Source organism: Citrus clementina, unplaced genomic scaffold (genome assembly GCF_000493195.1).
Source record: "Citrus clementina cultivar Clemenules unplaced genomic scaffold, Citrus_clementina_v1.0 scaffold_1, whole genome shotgun sequence".
Classification (NCBI taxonomy): domain Eukaryota; kingdom Viridiplantae; phylum Streptophyta; class Magnoliopsida; order Sapindales; family Rutaceae; genus Citrus; species Citrus x clementina.
Genome location: NW_006263303.1, coordinates 1,850,296 through 1,873,749, shown reverse-complemented (window position 1 = coordinate 1,873,749; position 23,454 = coordinate 1,850,296). Strand labels below are relative to the sequence as shown.

General features: G+C 33.6%; 3 protein-coding genes and 1 non-coding gene across 5 annotated transcripts; 1 reads left to right on the top strand and 3 right to left on the bottom strand.

Moving 5' to 3' along the window:
* Nucleotides 1–113: 113 nt before the first annotated feature.
* LOC112095804 (probable carboxylesterase 17) lies at nucleotides 114–1,342 on the bottom strand. The gene has a single exon (XM_024178134.1). It carries the CDS (start codon nucleotides 1,241–1,243, stop codon nucleotides 308–310), a length of 936 nt encoding a protein of 311 aa, XP_024033902.1. The 5' UTR covers nucleotides 1,244–1,342; the 3' UTR covers nucleotides 114–307.
* A 1,521-nt stretch (nucleotides 1,343–2,863) lies between these two features.
* TRNAR-CCU lies at nucleotides 2,864–2,936 on the bottom strand. The gene has a single exon. It is a non-coding gene; the product is annotated as a tRNA-Arg (tRNA).
* Nucleotides 2,937–3,050: 114 nt separating this feature from the next.
* Nucleotides 3,051–6,310, bottom strand: LOC18054677 (SPX domain-containing protein 1). Its single transcript, XM_006450376.2, has 3 exons — nucleotides 5,919–6,310; nucleotides 4,478–4,604; nucleotides 3,051–3,781 (listed from the first exon to the last, which is right to left on the bottom strand). The coding sequence occupies exons 1-3, from the start codon at nucleotides 6,246–6,248 to the stop codon at nucleotides 3,339–3,341; spliced, it is 900 nt and encodes a 299-aa protein (XP_006450439.1). The 5' UTR covers nucleotides 6,249–6,310; the 3' UTR covers nucleotides 3,051–3,338.
* A 9,916-nt stretch (nucleotides 6,311–16,226) lies between these two features.
* On the top strand, nucleotides 16,227–21,837 carry LOC112095791 (RNA-dependent RNA polymerase 6-like). 2 transcript variants are annotated; one of them, XM_024178037.1, is made up of 3 exons: nucleotides 16,227–16,387; nucleotides 17,129–19,912; nucleotides 20,692–21,837. In XM_024178037.1, the coding sequence occupies exons 2-3, from the start codon at nucleotides 17,195–17,197 to the stop codon at nucleotides 21,565–21,567; spliced, it is 3,594 nt and encodes a 1,197-aa protein (XP_024033805.1). In that variant the 5' UTR covers nucleotides 16,227–16,387; nucleotides 17,129–17,194; the 3' UTR covers nucleotides 21,568–21,837. The 2 variants fall into 2 exon arrangements, with proteins under 2 accessions (XP_024033805.1, XP_024033804.1); XM_024178036.1 differs by having other exon boundaries at nucleotides 16,227–16,805.
* The last annotated feature ends 1,617 nt before the right edge of the window (nucleotides 21,838–23,454 follow it).

Sequence of the window (23,454 nt, the reverse complement as noted above, 5' to 3'; positions counted from 1 at the left end):
ATTCTACGTTGAAGCATGGCCTCAAAAAGTGATTGTGTTGCAACTCTTCATGCCTCTCTTGTCATTTTCAGCCCTCAAAAGAAGGCTATGAAAGAATTTTTGATAATATTATTTGAAATTGAAGATTTTCTTATGGTAATTTCATTTGAGGATAGAGAAGTTAGCATCTTCATATAGTTACTCCGCTGATGACAGTGTTTAGGTTAATCCACTCACAATAACACCAGGATATCATTTAATTTATGTGATTTGTTCACATGCTGGTTGCATTAACATGTTTGGCAGCAACTAGCAACCATCTAAAATGCTAATAGCTCTTCATAAACTCGGCCATCTGTTGTTGCAGCAAACGAGTTGCTTGAGATTCAGGGTAAAACACATGATACACGTGCGATTCACCCTTGGCTTCCACAAGTCTCACCTCTTTCACCCCTTTATCCTGCAAAAACTCTGCATACATGATACCCCTTTCCTTCAAGAAATCCAAGCCAGCCACATAAACTACTACTGCTGGAAACAGACTCCATTCTTTCTTAGAAATAACTTGTGTCTCAAAGTTACATCCAAAATAATCACGGTTTGACCCCACTGGTATACTTAATCTCCAGAACATATCATTCATTGCCACGTCCTTTGAAGCCCCATCAGCCATCTCATTTTGAGATCTCTTTTCACTGCCAAAATAAGGATGTATTAGCAACAGCCCTTTGATTTTAACATCAAGTGCTTTGCTCCTCAATGCTCTTATACCAACTTGATGTGCAATGTTCCCTCCAGCACTATCACCAGAGAGGAACACGCGATGAAGATCAGCTTGAGCAAGCCATGGATCGCATTTTACTTGGTAGCATAACCATTCAAGTGAAAAGTAACAATCATCATAAGCAATGGGGAGGCGATTCTCCGGTGCCAAGCGATAATCAACAGAAATGACAATGCATTGGGATGCAACAGAGAAGTCTCCAAGGAAATGATGGTAGCCAAGCCATGTAGTTGAGCCAATGCAAAAACCACCACCATGAAAGTAAACCAGAACAGGCAGGTAGATAGAGGTTGCCAAGGGAGGAGTATCAGGAAGGAATATTCTTCCAGTTATCGGCTTTGATGGGTCAATGTTCACATCCTTGAACTTGTACCCATTTAATGATTCACTTGAGGGATGGACTATTTCAGGAACAAAGCGTTTTACAGAACCATCAGCAAAGACTTGGAGGAAGCCTGGTGCTTCTGCCACTATGGACATATCTTTGTTCTTTGGTTTGTGTGTTTTGTATTTGTGTGGGAGGCTTTGTAAGTTTCATATAAAAGTTTGAAGAGCATGATGGGTTATATACAGGTTCATCGATTATGTTACTAAAGAATCAGTTCCTTTAATGTAAAGTAAAAAGTTGTGAATGTTAGGTCATAGGTGGTTCATGTAAATTGTGTTGGATTTTTCAAGAGTGGCATGTTTGAAGAAGTATAAAATCAGAAGCACCAAAAAGTGGTGTGTGTTCTTTGGTGTTTGGTTGCCAGACTTGGTGAAAGGTTGATGCTTAATTGAAGGGGAAGTTAGCCGATTGTTGATGAACTAGAAAAATAATAACAATGTTAAGAAAAGTTAGTCGATAGTAGACGAACTAATAACAATGTTAACAATCTACTCGTCCTTATCCAAGTGGTTAGAGCCATTTCCTCACAAGTGTGAAGGTAATGGTTCAAACTCTCATCCTTCATTTAAATTAATTTGAGCAATAATTTCATATAATAAAAAATAATAATAATGTTAACAAAAATAGTAACAGCAACGGAGTTACATACATATAGGTCCCCAAATCCCGACTTTTAGGCATTCGAGGCTACGTTTGGCTGCTGGGATAAAGGTAGGATAAGATTAATTTTTATGACTAAAAATATTAATCCCATCCATAGTCATGTTTGGCTGTAAAGATTAAAAAATAAACCCAATTTTTTATCCCATAATCTTGGGATTATCAATCCCCTTTTTTAGGTGGGTTTATCTTGGATAAAAAAATCTAGTGAATCTATAATCCTCTCTTCTCTTTCATCAAGCCGAAAGCAAACCCAATTACAATTACTCTCAAACATATGCAGAGCACGCACATCTTCCTTCCTCAACAAATCTTGATTCTCCAAAAATTGTTTTAGATGATCTGAGCAACAATCAAAGGTACTCAAAATATTATTTAAATCGATTCTTATCTTCCAATTAAATTGGGGCTTCAAGTACGGATCTTAAACTTGACTTTTTTTCCCTTTTTCTTTTGTTGTTGGCTTGGTTGCATGAATTGAAAACTCACATTTTTCCTTCAATTAGTAAGTGAATCTATATGCTTTCCCTACTTAAATCTTAATTATTTTGCTTACTTTTTCCAAACTTACAGTAATATTCCTTTAATTTTTGCATTGCCAATATATATTGTTTAGATGTTGGTGGGTTTTTATTATTTTTCTCACTCATAACAATTTTGTTTCATTTGGACCTTATTATTATAAATTGTGTGTTACTTTATTCTCTTCAATTTATTTTAATTAACTGAATTATGAAAACATGGCATTTGCCTAATTTTAAGCATATGGCATTTCACTTAATTTTCCTATTAATTATTATTATTTTTATTATCCAGTCCTGTAAAATGCCAAACATAGGATAACACTATTATAATCATATCCGACATGTACCAAACAAAAGACAATACTATATTTAATCCGGTATAATCCAATATAATTTAATCCAATCTAATTCTAAAAGTTAATCTAATTCAATCTTGTCTTCCAAACTTAGCCTCAGTGAGGACAAGTTTGTCCTAATCAAATGGGTCTCTAGACCCTAAAATGCAGGGACCTGGATGCAAAATTAAAACGCGCCAGGTAGGGGTCGAACCTACGACTTTCTGCTTAGGAAACAGACGCTCTATCCACTGAGCTACAGGCGCTTACTAAGGGTAGAGTGGATAAAAGATATAATAAAATATTAATTAATATCTTGGACAAATTGGCCAACACGTCCGGATGGGGCACCACTAGCAAACGCGATAGAGATGCAGCACTAAAAGTTAAAAATAATAATAATAAGTGAAGCTAAACCAGTCCACATCATGAAATGCAACCGAATATACTAACACTCAGCCGCCAAATTCATCAACTTACATATTAGAGCTAACCCACATTATTCTAGTAATTAAAAATTTCTACAAGAATGGCCACCAGGCCCACCACACATCGAGCAGCAATAGGATTTAAACATACAACAACCGTGTAGGTATCTATCATTGGTTAGTGTTCTAGAGATAAAAAAGTCGAGGCAAAAAGGTGGATGAAGAGATGAAGTCACAAAACTATTTGGCTGCTTGTTCCAAGACAGGAACTTTCTTCCAGTCATATTCCACAGCAGTACTTTGCAAAGGAGGCAATGAAAACATGCTTACTGTTGAGCTTCCAGATCGGATCTCCTTCAAGACACGCAGTGCAGACAGTGTTAGCTTCACGTACATATTTTCCATGTGCTCAATCTCTGCAAGCTCTTTGGAACCTGGGAGAGGCCTCCCTTTACTCTCAGTAGAAGCTTTGAAGTCAGGGCCTCCTTGCAATTCAGTTCCTTCAGACGAGGCTGATGGTTCATCCATGGAAAACAGTTGATCAAGCCTTACCTCGCACTCCTTCACAAGCTTGTTGAGCACATCAGTAGTATAGAATGGTTGTTGCAATACCTTTTTGATGAAGGGCAAGCGAATAAGAGCACCAGTTCGCTTGTCATATTTCTTTAATATCTTCACTAGTCCTGCATACATAACAAATGAGTATCAAAAAAGAGGAATTTTTCATTCTCTCCGAACATCATGTTGGTTACAACTAGTCCTGAATCTCAAGTATGCAGCCAATATTCCTGCACTAGTAATATACACACACTCCTCCAACTCACTTCAAGAATCCATTGTCCATCTATCATCATAAAAGGCTCAAGCCATACAGAATCTTTTTCTACAACCATCAAGAATACATTTTCCGCTCGTGTGCCCCACCCTGCCTTTCCTTTTCTGACTCAATGAAAGCCACCGAACCACAATGATGCACTTTCAGAACCATTTGGGGCTCGGTGCAACTACTTATTTGGATTACCAAGAGTGTCCAGAAATGGATGTAAAATACAGACATATTTCTCAACATATAATTCATTTAATTAGGGGAAAAAGGAAAAGAGAGAGAAAGAGATATTCATTTACATGTCACCAGATGAAGTTTCTTACTAAGTATGGACTTTTTAAAACCTTATTCACAAGAGAAGATGCATACACAAAGCTATTGAAACAATAAATCATTTGTATGAGGATCCGTGCACATTCAAATGGCAAATGGTACTCACACACTCCATTTATATGACAGACGAAGATGCCATGAGTACCATAAAACACCGGCAACCAGAATTCCGATTTTGATAGATTTAAAACTAAGTCAATTCCAAGAGAAAGAAATATACCTGTGTAGTTAAGAGCGCTGTAATTCTCTAATAAAACCATCTCCCCATGAAAATCAACTATCTCCCTCCCTACTTTCATCAACTCTTCATTTGAATCCTTGGACTTTGCTACCCTATCTTGCAACTCCTGCATTTCAACCAACCAAACACAGGCACAAAAAAAGATGTAACCCACAACCATATTTACACTCCACATATAAGTTAAGAACTGCAAAAGTAACAATCCATATCCATATAGGTTAAAACAAGTAGGGGTGTTCACAGACCGGATTATAAATTTTCAATCCAATCCACAAATTGGTATAATTAATCCAAACTGAATAAATACATCTATAGATTGGATGCAAAATTGACACAATCTACATGCAATCCACCATTTTGTGGATTCTATGTGGATTAAAATTTTTTCTTTCTATCCAATCCACAAAATAATTGAATAAAAAATTTTAATCTTAAAATAATTTTACTACCAATCAAATTCAAATTTAAACAAGATCTAACTAAAGTAAAAGTTTAAATGTGTGTTTAGGAATGCTATGTTAATAGGGTGTTTATGCCGTCACCCAGGAACTATTAACTTAATCAACATACGTTTGAAAACAAAAAGAATTTGGAGCTGTATAACCATATCAGCCTCACTCCGTATTCCTTCTTAAATAATGCTATGAAAAAACTAGAGTATGTGGCTTTAGCTTCCGTCTACGATAGGTGAGAAATGGTGACACAAAACGACCAATCCAAAAAAACCACTCTTTCGTCTATAGATGTTTTTCAGAGTTTCAAACTTTAACATTCCAAAAAGAAAAAATGCTGATGTTTTTAGACCAGTACCTGAAAATTAACTAAAATTTTAGAATTGAAACAATACAGAAATTGAAACTTGAAAGCTTGGATGATTGACATTAATGTCCACCTCCAACTAAATTTGAACATATGTATTTACTTCTAGTACCATTTATAAATTTTAAAAATGTTTAAATTAAATTTTTTTTCGTATACACCAATTTTTAAAAACAAATCTATATCCAATCTACTAACTGCGGATTTTAAAAATTTTCAATCCAATTTAATCTTGGGCAGATTGGATTGGAATCTGAACACCCCTAACAACAAGCAATGAAAACTCTGTAGCCCTAAATTTAGTTAAAAGAGATGTCGGTATCTAATTCCGTCCAATTTCACTTCTACACACTAAAATTGCATGAATCATGTGACAAGAAGAATAATAACCACGATCTAGTCATCAGCTCATGCGAGACAAAAGAAAACCCAGATCAGATGCATGGATCAGTGAATATAAATAGGACTTAAAGGCAACATACTCAATTCAATAATCCTCTAGCCATAATTCAAGATCAATATATACTAAGAGTTAATTTTTATTCCACAATTCCTCAAAAAATTTTAATTTTTATAAAAAAAAAAAAGATAAATAATATACCTTCCATTTGATAACATATTCCTCTTCTTTTTCAAGAAAAAACGCATTAAACTTATCAATCTCATCCTCCAACAGCTTCACAAAATCATTCACCTGCTTCGCCTCCTCATTATCCTCCTTACTACTGGCGCAATCCCCGCCGTCCGTTTCCTCCGGGCCCTCGATTCTAAGGCGTTTATTGATACCACCGTCGCAATTAAGCTGCTGCTGCTGCTTCTCGGGGTAGATCAATTTCAACTGCTTCTTCAAATCCTTGTAGGACAAGAACTTGTCTCTCCATTCAGGTAACGTCTCTTCGATCAATATGCTTAAGCTCTTCCAAAATTTCATCGTTAGCCCTCTCGTTTGGTCGTCGTAAAATAAAAAGTAAAGTTATTGGAAGAGGAATTTTATTTGAGTGTGGAATTTGGAATATTCCTCGGACTGTGCATTTTCGAATAAGAATATCCTCTGAGTCTGAAAAAATATTTTCGGATAATAATGCTTAGGTCCCTTATGTTTTGGATTTTATCTAATAATCAGGTATCTTCTTATTTTATTTGTTTATTTATTTTTTCGAAAAGATATCTCGTTAGTTTTTTTTTAATTATCCTGAATTATAAATTATAAGAAGACAATTTCACTCCTATCTAATTTTATTAGAAGAGACTCGAATTTTTATTCTTTCATAATATCATAAGAATATCTACTGCACCTCCATTAGAAGAAGACAATTTCACTCCTACCTAATTTATGGCTTGTTTAGTATTAAAATTAGGCAACTGTAACTTTTTAAGTCAGAGTACTAAAGTGTTTGGTAAATATTAATTATTATAGCTTAAAAGTAATATTGATATAATTTTTTACTTGTTTGATGAAAAATTTATTATACCTTTAATAGTTTTGTCAAAAAATATTATTTAAAAATTATATTTATTAATATTTGTTTTATAGTTATAGCTTGTCTCTACATATATTCCACCTCAATTACAAGAATACAATTTCACCCCTATCTAATTTTTATCTTGTTTAGGATTGAAATTGGGCAACTGTAACTTTTAAATTATAATACTAAAGTGTTTGGTAAATATTAATTATATGTAAAGCATGTTTTGTTATGGTGGTGGGCTCAAAACGCCTTCTCAGAACATAGAAAGCCATGGAGTCGACAAACAGGGACAAAGAATTGTTTAAAGAACACACCTCTTCACGATAAATGATAATGATATATAAAGTAGAAGTTAGTGGGTGGTTTAGGAATGGTGGCCTATCAATTTATAAACTTGGATTTCGTTTTTGTATTCGTAATAGATAAGGTCAAAGCATCTTTCTTTTTCAAATTGCTTAAAGCAAAAGATGTTCGATTTTGAATTACAAGTGCATTGCATAGAATCTATACGAATGCACACTATACATCTTATGAATTATATTGCTGCTGAAAATGTTATAATATTTTTGCTCTTTTTATATATTAATTTCTATGTGATTATATTATATATTTATGTTTAAATACCGAACTGTGTATAAATTGCATATATTTTATCGAGATTTTTTCTTTCCTAAGACTCACTGTCTCAACTTTACTTATCGAAATTTATGACCTGATGAATTGCATATATATTACACCAAATATTTGGGCTTTTCACTGAAAAAAGGGGGTGAAGCTTCTAACACCCCTTTAAAACTCTTAAGGCATCCTACTTTTCATTTTTATATCTCTTTTTTTTTATATTACAAAAAAGGGATTTCTTTATGATGCTGTATTTATTTTTACTGTATTGATAGTGGGACTAATGTGGACCCTTAGATATAAGAGTTTTAATCTGAATCATTTATTTAATATAATAGATAATTAGATAATTAATTAAAATATAGCAAGTAACTTATAGGTTGCAGGTAAATATTAATTTTTTAATTTTAAATCAATATTAATTTCTGAAAAAACCACTCACACCCCTAAGATTTGCTAAAATAATTATACATGTTCCTTTAGTTTCATAAATAGTCACATAGACCCTCTTAATTTCGTAAATGATTATTATACGTTTTGACTAAATCAATCTAAATAAATATAAATATAGTAATAGAATAAAAATAATAAATAAAAATCATATGATACAAATAAAGTGTTACAATAAATATAATTGATAAAATAACATGTACAATAAAAAATTTGTTAATATTAAGTTATTATTAGTCTATCTTGACGAATGAACTAAAATCTATTAATCCAAAAATTGATCTTAAGATTGATATTAATATAGACATAATTAAATAAGATATTGTTAATTTTATAAATTATTGTGAATGTTAGGTATAATTAATTAATTTTATTAGTATGTCAAGTAGATTTTAATATTAGTAAAAAGAATATGACAAACTAATAATAAAAGAATATGAAAAATAATAATGTTAAAAATAAAATTTTTAAAATTAAAAATATTTTATCTTATGTTATGTATTATATTTTTTAATTTAAGGAGTTTTGTATGACCGTTTAAATAAAATTTAGAGGCGTAAGTGGTCTTTTTACTATTAATTTTGTAGCCTATTTGAAGTACTATATCATTTTATATCATACATCGCACTTAAGATGTTGATTTTATTAAGGTGTTATGTTATTAAAAATTAAGCTTAGCATTTATAATGTACTACAACTTTAATGTAAAATGTAATAAAAAAATATAAAGACATTTTCGAGTAGTCAATTTTAGTTTTCTTTTACAAAATAGTATTATAAAAGACAACTGGTAAAATGTAATAAAAATGCTATGGAAAAAAAGTTAGTAGAGGTGATTCTCTTTATTAAAACATATGACGTAATACACAAACGTACACATATTCAGTACTTCTATTTATCCTTATTTATTGATAGGTGGGAAATTAAAATCGTATTTACCCTAATGTATTATGAATTGATATGTGAAATATAAATATTATTAAAAGTTAATTCGCAGACTGATGAAGTAAACCATCCTTTATGAACATTTGATACATTAATCTAAGGTCAAATGAGATATATCACATGATATTTCATATAGTAGTCCAATTTTCAACATTTGCATATGGTTTTATAAGCTAGTAAACCAATAAATATACCATGAGAAATCAAAGGTTATTCCATGGCCATGCATTAGAATAAAATAATCTAACAGTACATACTATATTCGATCGATAGATTTTGAAATTAGTTTGATTACATGATAATAATCGAGTTATCTTATAACATTAAGGATATGATTTAAGTAATATTTTAGCAATTTTGAGTTTCACATTGAATTTTCAAATTAATTAAATGTTGAAACCCTTTCATGTTTGGCCTAAAATTACAACTTGATAAAATTACAAAAAACCAATAATGAATGGCGTAGGATACATAGTAAAATAAATTTTAAAATGTATTTAAATGTACGTATGAATTTTGTGGAATTAAACAAAATATATTGTTCAAGTGAAATTGTGAGAATATTTAAAATTATAGGGGTGGTCACTGAAATTTCTCCGAATTGAGCCAACCCCATGATACAGACGGTTTTGTTTTGACAAATACGATTTGTTAGCCACTTTATTCCCACCGCATAAAGCCTAAGAGAGGCAAAATTATTAATCTGACTCTGGAATCTTCAGGTCTTCACAAAAAGACATATAACAAACTTGAAAAAAAAATTTGCCCCTTCAGATCCTAAAAGTATTGTGCTTCTAATCTTGTTTTGCATGCTTCAGCTGTAGTAATTAGTTCATTTCCATGTAATCAAAAAAAAAAAAAAACTACATTCATATTAGGGATGGCAATGGGGAGGGGAGGGGAGGGGAGGGGACCAATCTCCCCATACCCATCCCCGATATTTTGCATATGTCCCCGTCCCCGTCAGAATTGCTTGAGAGAATCCCTATCCCCTCCCCGAATAATAACAGGGGATCCCCGAGGGTCCCCGGTCCCCGAATAACTAATAGTCTAATACATTTTTTTATTTTCGATTTTAAATTAATCATATTAAAATAAACTCATACCGCTATTGTAAGCTCGTAACCAACTTTGACAGCACATTAAGGCCTCCAATGTGCTTGGATGAAGTTTGTTATGGTATGGGCTCACAACTCTACCACTAGTGTTAAAAGCTGATTCAGAAGCAACTGTTGTAATTGGAATTGCCAAAATATCTCTAGCAATTCGAGCTAATGTAGGATACCTATTAGCATTTGTCTTCCACCAACTCAAAATATTAAAATCTTCTATCCGAGGTATAACTTTCTCATCCAAATATGAATCTAATTCATCTGCAACAACTGCACAATCTCCATTGTTTACATAATCATCAAAACATGTCATCCATTTGGTTGCTTTCTTATAAGAATCCCCTGTAGATCTAGTAGAAGAACTACTACCAGTATAATCAAAGTAATAAACAGTTGGTGAAAACTTCAATTAATACTCTTCAACTAATTCCCGGCAAAGGGTGACCACTTTCCCAACATACAACTATTTTGATATTTATTATTTTTAACAATATTTATAATTTTGTTATTTATTTATTAGTAATTTTAAAAATAAAAATAAAATTAAAAATTAAAATGGGGAAATGGGTAGGGGATGAGGATTCCACCTCATCCCCGTCCCCTCCCCGAATAAAAAGTTGGGTAAAAAATTTTCCCCGTCCCCTCCCCGAAAAAAAAATTGGGTATAAAATTATCCTCGTACCCTCCCCGAATGGGGAAAATCCCCGAGGGTACCCGTCCCCGTGGGGATTTTTGCCATCCCTAATTCATATGTGGGCAAGATCATGCCAGTTTAACCTTTAGCGTCGCTGCTGAAGATAATCAAATCGGGGCAGAGAAAAGGAGAATGGAATCAGAGGCTAAGATTAATAAGTGGGCCTCATCTTGCTTTGCCCCTCTTTCTTAAACGATTGGTGGTTAACTGCTGACTCAGTCAAGTCTTGGCTGCACTTGATTCACTGATTTAGGTTATTTTGTCTTCTATCTAATGCAGCAAAGAAGCTTTGCTGCTTAACATGCTGCAATGCAACTTTATCCTTTGAAGTTCAAACTTTAGGGCTGCGCACTTTATGTAATCCTACGAATAAAAAGAATTTGTTTTCAAATGTGAAAAAAGAAAAGGTAAGGTAGTAACTAAATATATTATAGCATCAAAGCAAGATTTGATATGAATTTAGTACAACAAAGAACATCAAATCTGTGATTCCTTGTCTAATGTCACCATCGAGCAATAAATTTAAAAGCCTACATATCAAATAGACGTGGCAATAAATGGAGAAAAAGTTGAATTATAAGAACAAGTTTACGATTTGACACAGTTAATCATTCGTGAATTGAGACAGCATTCAAGAATCCAATTTCAATACAACAACATAGGAGATAAACAGATGACGAATTTTATGAGATAAAGAATGAGGTTGAGTTTTATTGTATCTATATTTTCATTCCTTTTAAATTTAAAATAGGTTTTGCAACCGGTTTGTTAACTGGTTACAACATTTTTGAAATAATTAAATATTTTCATTATTAAAAATAATGTGTACCATTGATTACATCTAATGGTACAAATTTGTTACACTATTAATACCGTAAAAAAAATTACGGCACCATAGAGGGACCCTTCCGTAATAAAATTGTTAGTATTAGGTAATTTACGTCATCACTGTTTCCAAATCATTTTGATTTTATATACAAAATTAAAAATTATATTAATTATATAAAAAGATTAATTATATCATATATGAGGATCCATTAAAGAACAGTTAGGGGTTCATAATTTGTAAATACATTTTAGTTTAATTAAATTCATATTTGTCTTTCTATTTAATTTTTCAAGTAACAATAGAAGTTCAGAATTATTATTGGAAAAAAATAGGGTGTTGTAACGATTTTAAAAGGTGTGAAAAGCGGCACTCCAAAAAAAAAACCTTTTAAATGAGCCTAAAGATTTTATGTAAGAGCTTATACTTTGAGAAGGATTATATGCACTTTATAAATTATTCTAAACACTCTATTACTATGTACATTCATTAATTAATTTTAAAAAATAATTAAACTTTGTACGTGTTAGGGAAAAATCAGGTTTTTAAAATTTTATAAAACCTTTTAAGGACCGCTCTCATATAATATATAGGAATACGTAATCCAGAAATCGTACCTTGAAAATCCGAGTTGGCTTTTTCCGCTTAAGTGATTTAGGCTCCTAGATCACGATCCGCCACCACCACTCCTGTTAGATCACGATCCGTCACCACCACGCTTGTTAGATCACGAACTGTCTCCAATGATCTTCCAGGTTATGACTCAGGTTCGATCTGCACTTGACGTGTGGGCGCCTTTATCACTACCAAAGCAACTAGCACGAGAAAATTTTTCTCTCAACAATAGAGAGAAAAATCTTATTCTCTGATCTGTATAAAGTGGCTTCTCCTTTTTCTTTTGAGAAAATAAGCCTTATATATCTCCCTTTAGTGAAAACCCTAGGCTCCAAATAATGCCCTAAATAAAATTCACGTTATTTTCGTTTTAATAGGGGACCCACCTTGTAAAATAACATAAGGCCCCTTATACAAAAGCTAATTAAATGGAGCCTCTCACTAACTGATATATTTAGGCTTTTGACCCAAATAGCTAGTTATCTTACTTATTAGTCTAGTAGTGGTGCAGTCAATTAAATGAGCTAACCCGTGGATCATTTGGGAACATACAATAGTGGCTATAATAATTAGGCCTGTAATTAAACTAGCCTAATTATTTAATTCTAAATCTACTCCACTAAAAGATTGGAACTGACTTACATAATTGTATGCTCGAATAATAATTCGTCCCAAGCCACATTGATTTCTTTACTGCACAATCCTTTGTACCACATCGTTAATTAAATTGATATCTCAATTGTCCAATCAATTTAATAACATCTTATTCCTTGATCCTTATTGGTTTTCTCTAATGATCATTTTCAACATATTAAATATGTTGACACACTCTGGCCAGAGAATTCTATGATCAAGTGCCGAAAACCCATCAAGAGATGTGTTGTACAAATTCTATATTGTTAATCCATAACTCCAATACTCATAGTTGCTCCCACCAAGATGCCGAGGAATCTTGACCACAAGGATGTGTCGTACCCATTGGTAACTCAAATGAAATAACAATTACAATCATGAAATCATAATTAACTCAAGATTAAGATTACAGTAAAATCAATGCCTATGAGATTTAATAAGTCTGACAGTTATTACAAAGTTAATTAAATCTCATATGTGATCCTGTTCAATGTAGTCGTACTACATCAACAAATTCATACATGATTAAGACAAATCATTCAATGAATTTATTACAGTCTATACCTAAATAAAGTGCCCAACTTTATTTATCAACTGCGAACTAAATTTATTTAATCATAAGATAACTTGTATTTATATCTTCTGTGAATCCACATGGTGATCACATAAATACATATAATATGATTAAATGGACTTTAATACAAATATTAATGCAATTAAGATATTTGAATAAAATACCTCATCTATTTTATTAATCAGAAAAATTGTTTATTACAATTAAATAAACACATATGCTTTTAAAGAGCATATTTTCCCAACAGTACGCTCTACACACTTGTGAAAATACTATACACACTCAAAAAAATTTCTCTAAATACTTTTTTATTATTAAAATTTAATTATTGCTTATATAATAAAATTCGCCAATAAATAAAAAATGATAGATAACAAAATAGGAGCAGCTAACAAAACCCATCAAAATATTTTACCAATGAAAAGATAGTAAGAAATAAACATTATAAACCAAGTAAATAAATCAATTAACTAATATAAACTTGTTTAATATCATTATTATATAACTGAAAAGGAAGTAATTATAGTCATACAAAAATAATTAATCTTTCAAACAAAGATATATCAAAAAACTTATTGAGAATTGCTGTCAACATATATTGTTATTTCTTTCGTAGATACATCGCCACCAGTTACTTCCTTGAAATGTTGCATGCAAGAAATATACATCATCTCCCATCCTTTAGCACAAAAAAACTATGAAATCTTTGCCAATTGATTGCTATAGGTGGGATAGGATAAGTGCGCATTGCATTATTCACAGTTTTCTATCTGCAGAAGATTTATCTCTTTGCCATAAGTTAATCAAGTACCAACCTAAAACCAGAAGGTAAGCAGAGTTTGAAGCTTCCAATGACGATGGTATTCAGATTCTAATTTGCTATCGAAGTCTAATTAAGGTAACAAATTATAAAATATTTATTCAATATTGAATTCTATAATGAAACTCACCTCGTGATTGATAAATTCATTATTATAATCCAAAACACATTCTTAATTAACATTGAAAGTTCAAGTTAAAGCCGTGTCTTGCAAATAAAAAGTCCAATTAACCATTGAAGCCATGTGCTTATAAACCACTTATGTCAAAGAGGGCAGCATCATGAACTACTCATTCACAATAGAGAAAATCAGGAACGCAGAAGAACAAGGAAGATGGTTGGTGATTGTCATGTCTTTAATCATTAAAGATTCTTTGTGTTGTAAACTGAAAAATCAAAAGGATCACACATACCTCCTTAAAGTTAAAATCTTCAGATATTTTCTTTTGTAAATATTTATTCAAAGTATTTGGAAAAAAAATTAAGTTTTAAAATGATAAGAAAATTAAATTAATTTTGGTGCCTAAATGAGTAGTCGGAGTAATAATATTATATATGTTCATAACAAAGTATTCTTAATAGTAATTTATATCCGAGTATTATTATAATAATTTTTTTTTTTTTAAATATGAGTATTCAAAGTAATTTTTAGAGTGTATATAGCCTCACCCTTATACATTTTAGTTAAGTAGTTTATCTAATAATATTATATAAGCGAAAGTGTGAGGCTTCCATTTCTTGCGAAAATTACGTAATTATGATATAATTTTAGACGGATATTTAGACGTAATCAATTTTAGGACTATTTTAGACGTACTTAATTTTAATTTTGGGAATTATTGTATGTACTAATATTGTTTTGTTTAATCGTCGCACTAAACACTTAGTACCTTGGTTTTCAATTAATATTTTCTTTCTCTTTCAAAGTTTTGCCCGTGAAAATAAATAAATAAAAACTTGCTTCAATTGATAAAGATTTTAAGGAGTGATATATGAAGTCTAGTGTTCAAAATTTGGTTACATATATCGAATTTGAAGCATTGATGAGTTAAATAAAATTTTATTTGTGAAAATAAGTACTTACACTTGGCCTTGGCCCGATCAAGCTCAAGCCAACCCTATGATTGAAATGAAGAATTATAACCGTCTAAAAGTCCGGCCTTTCGGAACTATTCTCGAGCCTAGCCCGACCCTTTCTGGGTTAGGCTCAAATTTAGGCTTTATCAGAGCCTACCCATTTTTTAAAAATTTTTAAATGTTTTTTAGAATAAGACTCATATTCTAAATTCTTTATTGACAAATTTTGTTATTGCTCCATTTTTACTTTGAATTTAAATTCAACCATTGATTGAAAGATACATTTGACAATAAATTAATTATAAAAAAAAACAATGCATGTAAAATACTCAAGATTTTTCATAGATTCTTATTCAGACTTATCTAGAATTAGGCAAAATTTCATAGATTCTCCACTCATCATGATGCTCTTATGGAAGCTCGAACCCTTACACTCAACATTGTAAGTGCAAGGCTTCTCCCATTAGACCAAAGGCCCATTGGTCACTAGTATTTATTATTAGTTCCACTTAACATGACAAATGGACAAATTTGGTACAGTAATACATACATACATACATATACATGTACACATACATACATACATACATACATACACACACACACAAACACACATGTATGTATGCATGTAAAAAATAAAATACTCAAAAAGTCGATCACCAAATGATGCTAACTTCTGAAAGAAGGTGATATGAAAAGTAAAACAACATGGAATAATTTATGCGCGTGAGCAGATATGGCAACTACAGTTCTTCCCATTCACATTTATATTGTATTAAAGAATTTGTATGTATTTAGTTTTTGCCTAGAAGTCAAAATTCAGTAAAATTAAAAAAAAAAAAATTCATGTAAGCTGATCGAGCTCACGCTTCTTTCTTATCACATTCATTAATCACCACCATTATATTAAATCATCGAATCGCTCGTCAATAGAATTAATATTTTCAAAATTCGCTTAATCAAGTTAATCTTGGCCGTTGAAATTAAGATCTCCGTGTAATCGTCGCGGAAGTGAGGATAAAAAAATATTTAAAAAAAAAAAAGAGAAAAAGAAAAAGAAAAATCCACCTTGACAAACTTGCTTGAGAAGGAGACACAGTGAAGAAGATACATATAAAATGGAACCACACTATTTTCATTTATGCTTCTCAGTCTCTTCGAGCAATTAACACCAAACTCACACACTCTCTCTCAGTCCCTCAAGTTGTATCATCGATCGCCATTCTCAAGGAAGGTAATTGCCGTTTCCATTTCTAAACGTCTCACTTTATTTTCCGACAAAGTGCGGGAAAAAATAAAAATTGAGGTTGTGCATTTTCTTGTGTTTCTCAAATCAAGTACCAAAGCTCCGATCTTTCTACGCGCAGATGATGTAAAATGCCGAAATTGATTTAAATTATATGAAACCACACAATTTTGTTAATCTTTTATCTTATCTGAAGCTACTGGTGTTCAAAGAGGTGAAATGTGACCTCTTTTTTATGTTTTGCTCTTGAACAATTGTTACTGTTGAAGGCTGATTGTGATTTAAACCGATAGAGATATAATTTTGACTTAGGTCAGCATTATCTTCTCATTGATCTAGTGCAGTTTGATATTTGTTGTTGGGCTTGGTTCATCGTAGTTGTAGCGGCTGAGAAACTGTAAGAAAAGTGAGTATAATAGATTTTATGCTTTCTGCGTTTTTAGAGTTATTTAGCTTGCAATGAATGAATAGTAATGGGAGCTGACTTTTTGGTTATACTACATTCTTCTGTTCTTAGCAATAACTTCGTTAGCTGTTGTATTGTAGCCTTGTGTTGATGACTAATACCAATTGGACATAATATTAAACCCCCCTGAAGTTTTCTATTGTTATCATCAATTATGCTGTTTTATTCCATTGTCTGCATTAACTCAAGTGTTGAATTGGAATGTAATTGTGAAGATATCATGATAGCAGGTTGTAATTGATGCTTTTAGTTTTTTGCACCAGGTTTTCCTTCGAAGAGTTCACTTTATATTATATTTTTCAATTGAACCGGTGGATTTTTTGGACTAAATGGAGCCGGAAGGAAGGGAAAAGCTATTGGTGGATGCTCAAGTTAGTTTTGGTGGATTTGATAGAAATGTTAAAGCAGCAGAGCTTGTCAAATACTTGGAAAATGAAGTTGGAGGTGTGTGGCGTTGTAGGTTGAAGACTTCTTGCACGCCTTCAGAATCGTATCCTGATTTTTATGTAACAAATACTGCAGAAGTTCGAAAAACAGATGATTATGAGAAAGTGGAGCCCCATGCATTTGTGCATTTTGCCATGCCTACCTATGTAACTCGTGCAGTGGATGCCGCGGGGCGTACGGAGCTCTTTCTGAATGGTCGAGCATTGAAGGTCAGTTTGGGCCCTGAAAATCCATTCCGCTTGAATCAGAGAGGAAGGACTTCAACTCCCTTCAAGTTACCTGATGTGTGTGTTGAAATTGGTACATTAGTTAGCCGGGATGAATTTTTTGTTGCATGGAGAGGACCTGCTTCTGGGACTGATTTTCTGGTGGATCCTTTTGATGGTACATGCAAATTTTGCTTTACAAGAGATATTGCATTCGCTCTCAAAAGTTCTACTGAGCATGCAGTGATTAAATGTGAATTTAAGGTGGAGTTTTTGGTGAGGGAAATCAATTTGGTCAAGCAATATTCTGAATTCCCACGTGTAGCAATTTTGTTGCAGCTGGCTTCTTCACCTCGGGTGTGGTATAGAACTGCCGATGATGATATACTGGTGCTTGTTCCTTTTGATATGTTGGATGATGATGATCCTTGGATCCGAACAACAGATTTCACACCTAGTGGAGCAATTGGTCGATGTAATTCATATCGAATTTCCATCTCTTCTCGTCATCGTGGGAAGTTGAGTAAGGTCATCACTTATCTTAGAGAACGAAGGGTGCAAGTGGATAGCCTGAGCCGGCCAATTACAATTAGAGAAGAACCTGATTTTGAGGTGCCCATGAGTGATCCCTTTTTCTGTATTCATTACGAGGAAGGGATATCCTTTGAGATAATGTTTCTGGTGAACGCGGTCATGCATAAAGGGATTATTAATCAACATCAGTTATCGGACAGTTTCTTTGATCTACTGAGGGGTCAATCTAGGGAGGTCAATGTGGCTGCATTGAAGCACATCTATTCTTATAAATGGCCTGTGTTTGATGCCTGTAAGAGGCTGAAGCTTGTGCAAGAATGGTTACTAAAAGATCCTGAGCTGTATAAGGGTCCTAAGCAGATAGATGACATTGTTGAAGTCAGAAGGTTGGTTATTACTCCGACTAAAGCATACTGTCTGCCACCAGAAGTTGAACTCTCCAACAGGGTTCTGAGAAAGTATAAAGATCTCGCAGATCGCTTTCTAAGAGTTACCTTTATGGATGAGGGCTTGCAAACAATGAACGCAAATGTTCTCAGCTATTTTATTGCTCCTATTGTTAGAGACATCACGTTGAACTCCTTCTCGCAGAAAACACGAGTGTTCAAAAGGGTGAGGAGTATTCTCTCTGGTGGATTCTATCTATGTGGTCGGAAATTTTCTTTTCTGGCCTTCTCATCCAGTCAACTGAGAGACTGTTCTGCCTGGTTTTTTTCTGAAGATGGAAAGACTAGTGTACTTGACATCAAGAAATGGATGGGGAGGTTCACTGACAAGAATATTGCCAAGTGTGCTGCTAGGATGGGTCAGTGCTTCTCTTCTACTTATGCAACAGTTGAAGTACCACCAACAGAAGTTGATCCTGAGCTTCCAGATATTAAGAGGAATGGATATGTATTTTCTGATGGTATTGGAAAAATCACTCCTGATCTTGCTATGGAAGTAGCACAGAAATTGAAATTGGATGTGAACCCTCCACCCTGTGCTTATCAGATTAGATATGCTGGTTGCAAAGGGGTTGTGGCGTGTTGGCCTGCAAAAGGTGACGGGATTCGAATGTCTTTAAGGGAAAGTATGAACAAATTCCAGTCCCACCACACCACTTTGGAAATTTGTTCTTGGACTAGGTTTCAGCCTGGTTTCCTTAACAGGCAGATTATTACATTGCTATCAACATTGAATGTTCCAGATGAAATGTTCTGGAGTATGCAGGATTCTATGCTTTCTAAACTGAATCAAATGCTTGTGGACTCGGATGTGGCATTTGAGGTTCTGACTGCAGCCTGTGCTGAGCAAGGAAACACAGCAGCAATAATGCTGAGTGCTGGTTTTAATCCTCAGACAGAACCTCATCTACGAGGCATGCTAACTTGTATAAGAGCAGCCCAACTTTGGGGCCTTAGGGAAAAGGCAAGGATCTTTGTACCTGCTGGGAGGTGGTTGATGGGATGTTTAGATGAGCTTGGGGTATTGGAAGGAGGCCAATGCTTTATCCAAGTGTCAGAGCCATTTCTGGGTAACTGCTTTTCCAAACATGGTTCTAGGTTTGCAGAGACAAAGAAATTGCAGGTTATTAAGGGGTTTGTGGTTATAGCTAAGAATCCTTGTCTTCATCCTGGAGATATAAGGATTTTGGAAGCAGTTGATCACCCGGAATTGCATCATTTATATGATTGCCTTGTTTTCCCTCAAAAAGGTGATAGGCCCCACACAAATGAAGCTTCTGGAAGTGATCTTGATGGGGACTTGTACTTTGTCACTTGGGATGAAAATCTTATCCCCCCAAGTAAGAAGAGTTGGCCTCCTATGGAATACAATGCCACTGAAGCCAAAACGTTAACACGCCCTGTCGATCAGCGGGTTAGCTACTTGCCTCTTGGAATGTTATCACTGAACTTCCAACCAATATTTGATTATCTAATTTTTTTTTTCCATTGGTATTAAATAGTACTTCTACCATGAAACAAAATTCCTTTCATAAAATTGTCTCCAACAAGGCAATTTACATAGCTCTTGCATTTGCATACACATGTTGGTTAAGACAATGTCAGATACTAATAGTTTCCATATTTATATTCACAAAGCATGAGAACATCAGTGCTAATACCTGTGAAACAAATGAACTTGCATGAAATTATTAATTGTGGACATGGTGACTTTTCTGGCGCATTATTATATGCATCAGCCCTGCCCAATATCACACTTAAGGTAGCTCAATAATGTTAATGGCACTTTCCAAGTACATGCTGGCATCATGGGGTTCCCAAAATTGATGTCAATAGGCTGCTAAGTTCTGAACTGTTGTCTGAGTCTGACATTGGGATTTCAAGTCAAGAATAAAACAAATTCATACTGATGAATCAGTGAACAAATTCATCAATTAGAAAAGGTGAAATTGGAATTGATGAGTTGGAATTTTAATTCTTATTGCTGAATTGATAAATTCAAAATTCAATTTATGATGTAGATGATTTGGTGAAATCTAGAATTGTATGTCTAGAAGAACCAGTAGTGAAAGCTGGATTACGGTCATTTCGATATTTCCTATAAAAGCTTTCAGATTTATTATTTAGATTATGATTTATCTTGTTGTTAGTAGACCTGTAGATTACCGACTTTTTATTATCTTTATTTTACAGGACATAATTGAGTTTTTTGCAAAACACATGGTGAATGAGAACCTGGGGACAATCTGCAACGCGCATGTTGTTCATGCTGACCACAGTGAGTATGGAGCTCTTGATGAAAACTGCATCCTTCTAGCGGAGTTAGCTGCCACTGCTGTTGATTTCCCCAAAACTGGGAAGATCGTAACCATGCCTGCACATTTGAAACCCAAACTGTACCCAGATTTTATGGGGAAGGAAGCCTATCAATCATACAAATCGAACAAAATATTGGGAAGGCTCTATAGGCAGAGTAAAGATGCTTATGATGAAGACATTTCTGTTTCGTCTGAGGTAGACATTAATCCTGTTGACATCCACTACGATACCGACCTTGAGGTACCTGAATCAGTTGATTTCATTGCGGATGCATGGAATCAAAAGTGCTCTTATGATGGCCAGCTGAATGGTCTTCTGGAACAGTACAAAGTGAACAGGGAAGAAGAATTAGTGACCGGGCATATTTGGTCCATGCCAAAATACAACAGCCGGAAGCAAGGAGAACTAAAGGAGAGGCTCAAGCATTCTTATAGTGCGTTAAGGAAAGAGTTTAGACAAGTTTTTGAGAAAATGGACTCTGATTGTGAGCTCCTCTCTGAGGATGAAAAGAATGCATTATTTGAACGAAAGGCATCAGCGTGGTACCAGGTTACTTACCATCCGGAATGGGTAAAGAAGTCACTTGATTTGCAAGAGCAAGATAGTGCTAGGAGTGTAGTGTTATTGAGTTTTGCCTGGATTGCAAATGATTATCTTGCTCGGATCAAAATTAGGTGCCGGGAAATGGCAAATATTGACACCTCTAAACCGGTCAATTATTTAGCCAGGTATGTTGCTGATAGGATCTGACTAGTTTTTGAAGATGCCAACAGCTACTTTTTGTGGCTGTAACAGGCTTTAATAGGCTGCAAGCCACTCTGCCATTGTCAAAGGTTAAGCTGCCATGTGATTTTACTATGGCAGCACTGGCCTTAAAAACTGTTATCCAAGCATGATATATGATATATGTACATGTTTATTAATTTTGTAAAATGTTATAGGAACTTTCGTGCTTTGTTTGGAAACTTGGATGCTATCTTGTATTGCTCATTTCTCAGGAATTTGATTATTTTATTTGATTGGTGTCAAGTTGCTGGCAGGTCAATTTTTTGTTTTGCCTGTTTTTGCATGCATGGATAGATTCTGTCAGTTTACTAGCATTATAACAAGAAAGTAAGCTTGGTATTTGAATCCATCATGTTTGCTTTTATATGTTAGTTATGTCTTATGAATATGAATATATAGGCCAGGAAGACTTGAACCTTTACTTGCATCTTTACTTGCATCAGCCCTAAGAATTTTACCTGAAACTTTTGTGAGTACCAACCAATATATGATTTTCTTTTGAACAAGAAAACATCAGAATATTGCACATGCATTTTCCTTTTAATAATTTTTTTTTCCCGACGTCTTCTTCTTTCCTCGAGTACTATAACATTACATAAAATATCTGATTTATTATGTAATCATACCTCAGATTTTGACTCGTTGAAAACGAAAAGTCATTTTCAAATTTTATATCAAACGCCGCATCATATAAACATTGTGATTGACTGTTTAAAAATTTAAAACATTTCCACTGCCCACGACGATTAACAGAAAAAAATTACATTCTTTGGATCTGTATTAATGTAAAACAAAATTCTGTAGCAATAACTTAATAGAAATTGAAGATAATAAATATAAAATGTTTTATAACAAAATTCTCTTAGGATGTTGATTTTCAGGATGAAATCTATATTTCTTATTTTAATCTAAAAGAAATTTTAGAATACATCAGTTACATTTTTCAAGCGATATTTCAAGAGATGTTTTTTCAAAGTATTCGTGTGATGTTTTTTATTCACGCCATCTAATGGATGATCACATTTGGTGACACACGGCCAATAAACAAGTATGAGCTTAAGTACTCTTAACTCTTTGGGCTAGCGTATTAATTGATAATTGAATAGTGATATTGAACCACTCAATTACCGATCCTTCTGTTCAATCAATCCCCTATATTTTCGAAGTTGCCCTCATTTAAAATTAAAAGTAAGTACTTATTTTTATAACTTTTTTCTTTTCTCTGTCGTATGTGCTCTCTCTCTTTCTCTTCTGATCAACACCATGTTAATCTTCATCACCACCAAACCCATTGAGGAGGTTTTTAATACATCATAGATAATATAATCAATGAATGCATATATGACATGTGTAAATGAATTTAATATAACCACTATTTGCATATTGATTTTTTAAATATAAATACACACTTGTTATAGTATTATTTACTTATTGTATGGCTAAAATGGTACTTCTGATGTATTCTAAAATTTCTCCCATCTCATTAGATGTTAAACAACTTTTATTTTTAGTTATTTTAAAAATCTTTTCCTTGTAATTTTCACTGCAAAATCTGTAAATTGAAGATTATTTTCACTTCCAAATCCATCACTTCAAAATCACCACCATACCCATCTTCATCATCCCTAGAGATGGCCAATGGGCCGAGTGTCACGAGGCACGGTACGGGCATGGCACGTGTCCGTATAGCACAACACGACATGACACGAGCACGTTTTGGTAGGGCACGAGGCGCGGCACAGCACGCACGTGGGCCGTGTTGGGCCTTAAAAGCACGAAACAATTAAAGATGGGTCAAAGCACGGCACGCGAAAAGGCTAGTAATAAGCACGCTTCATTGGTAGGCTAAGC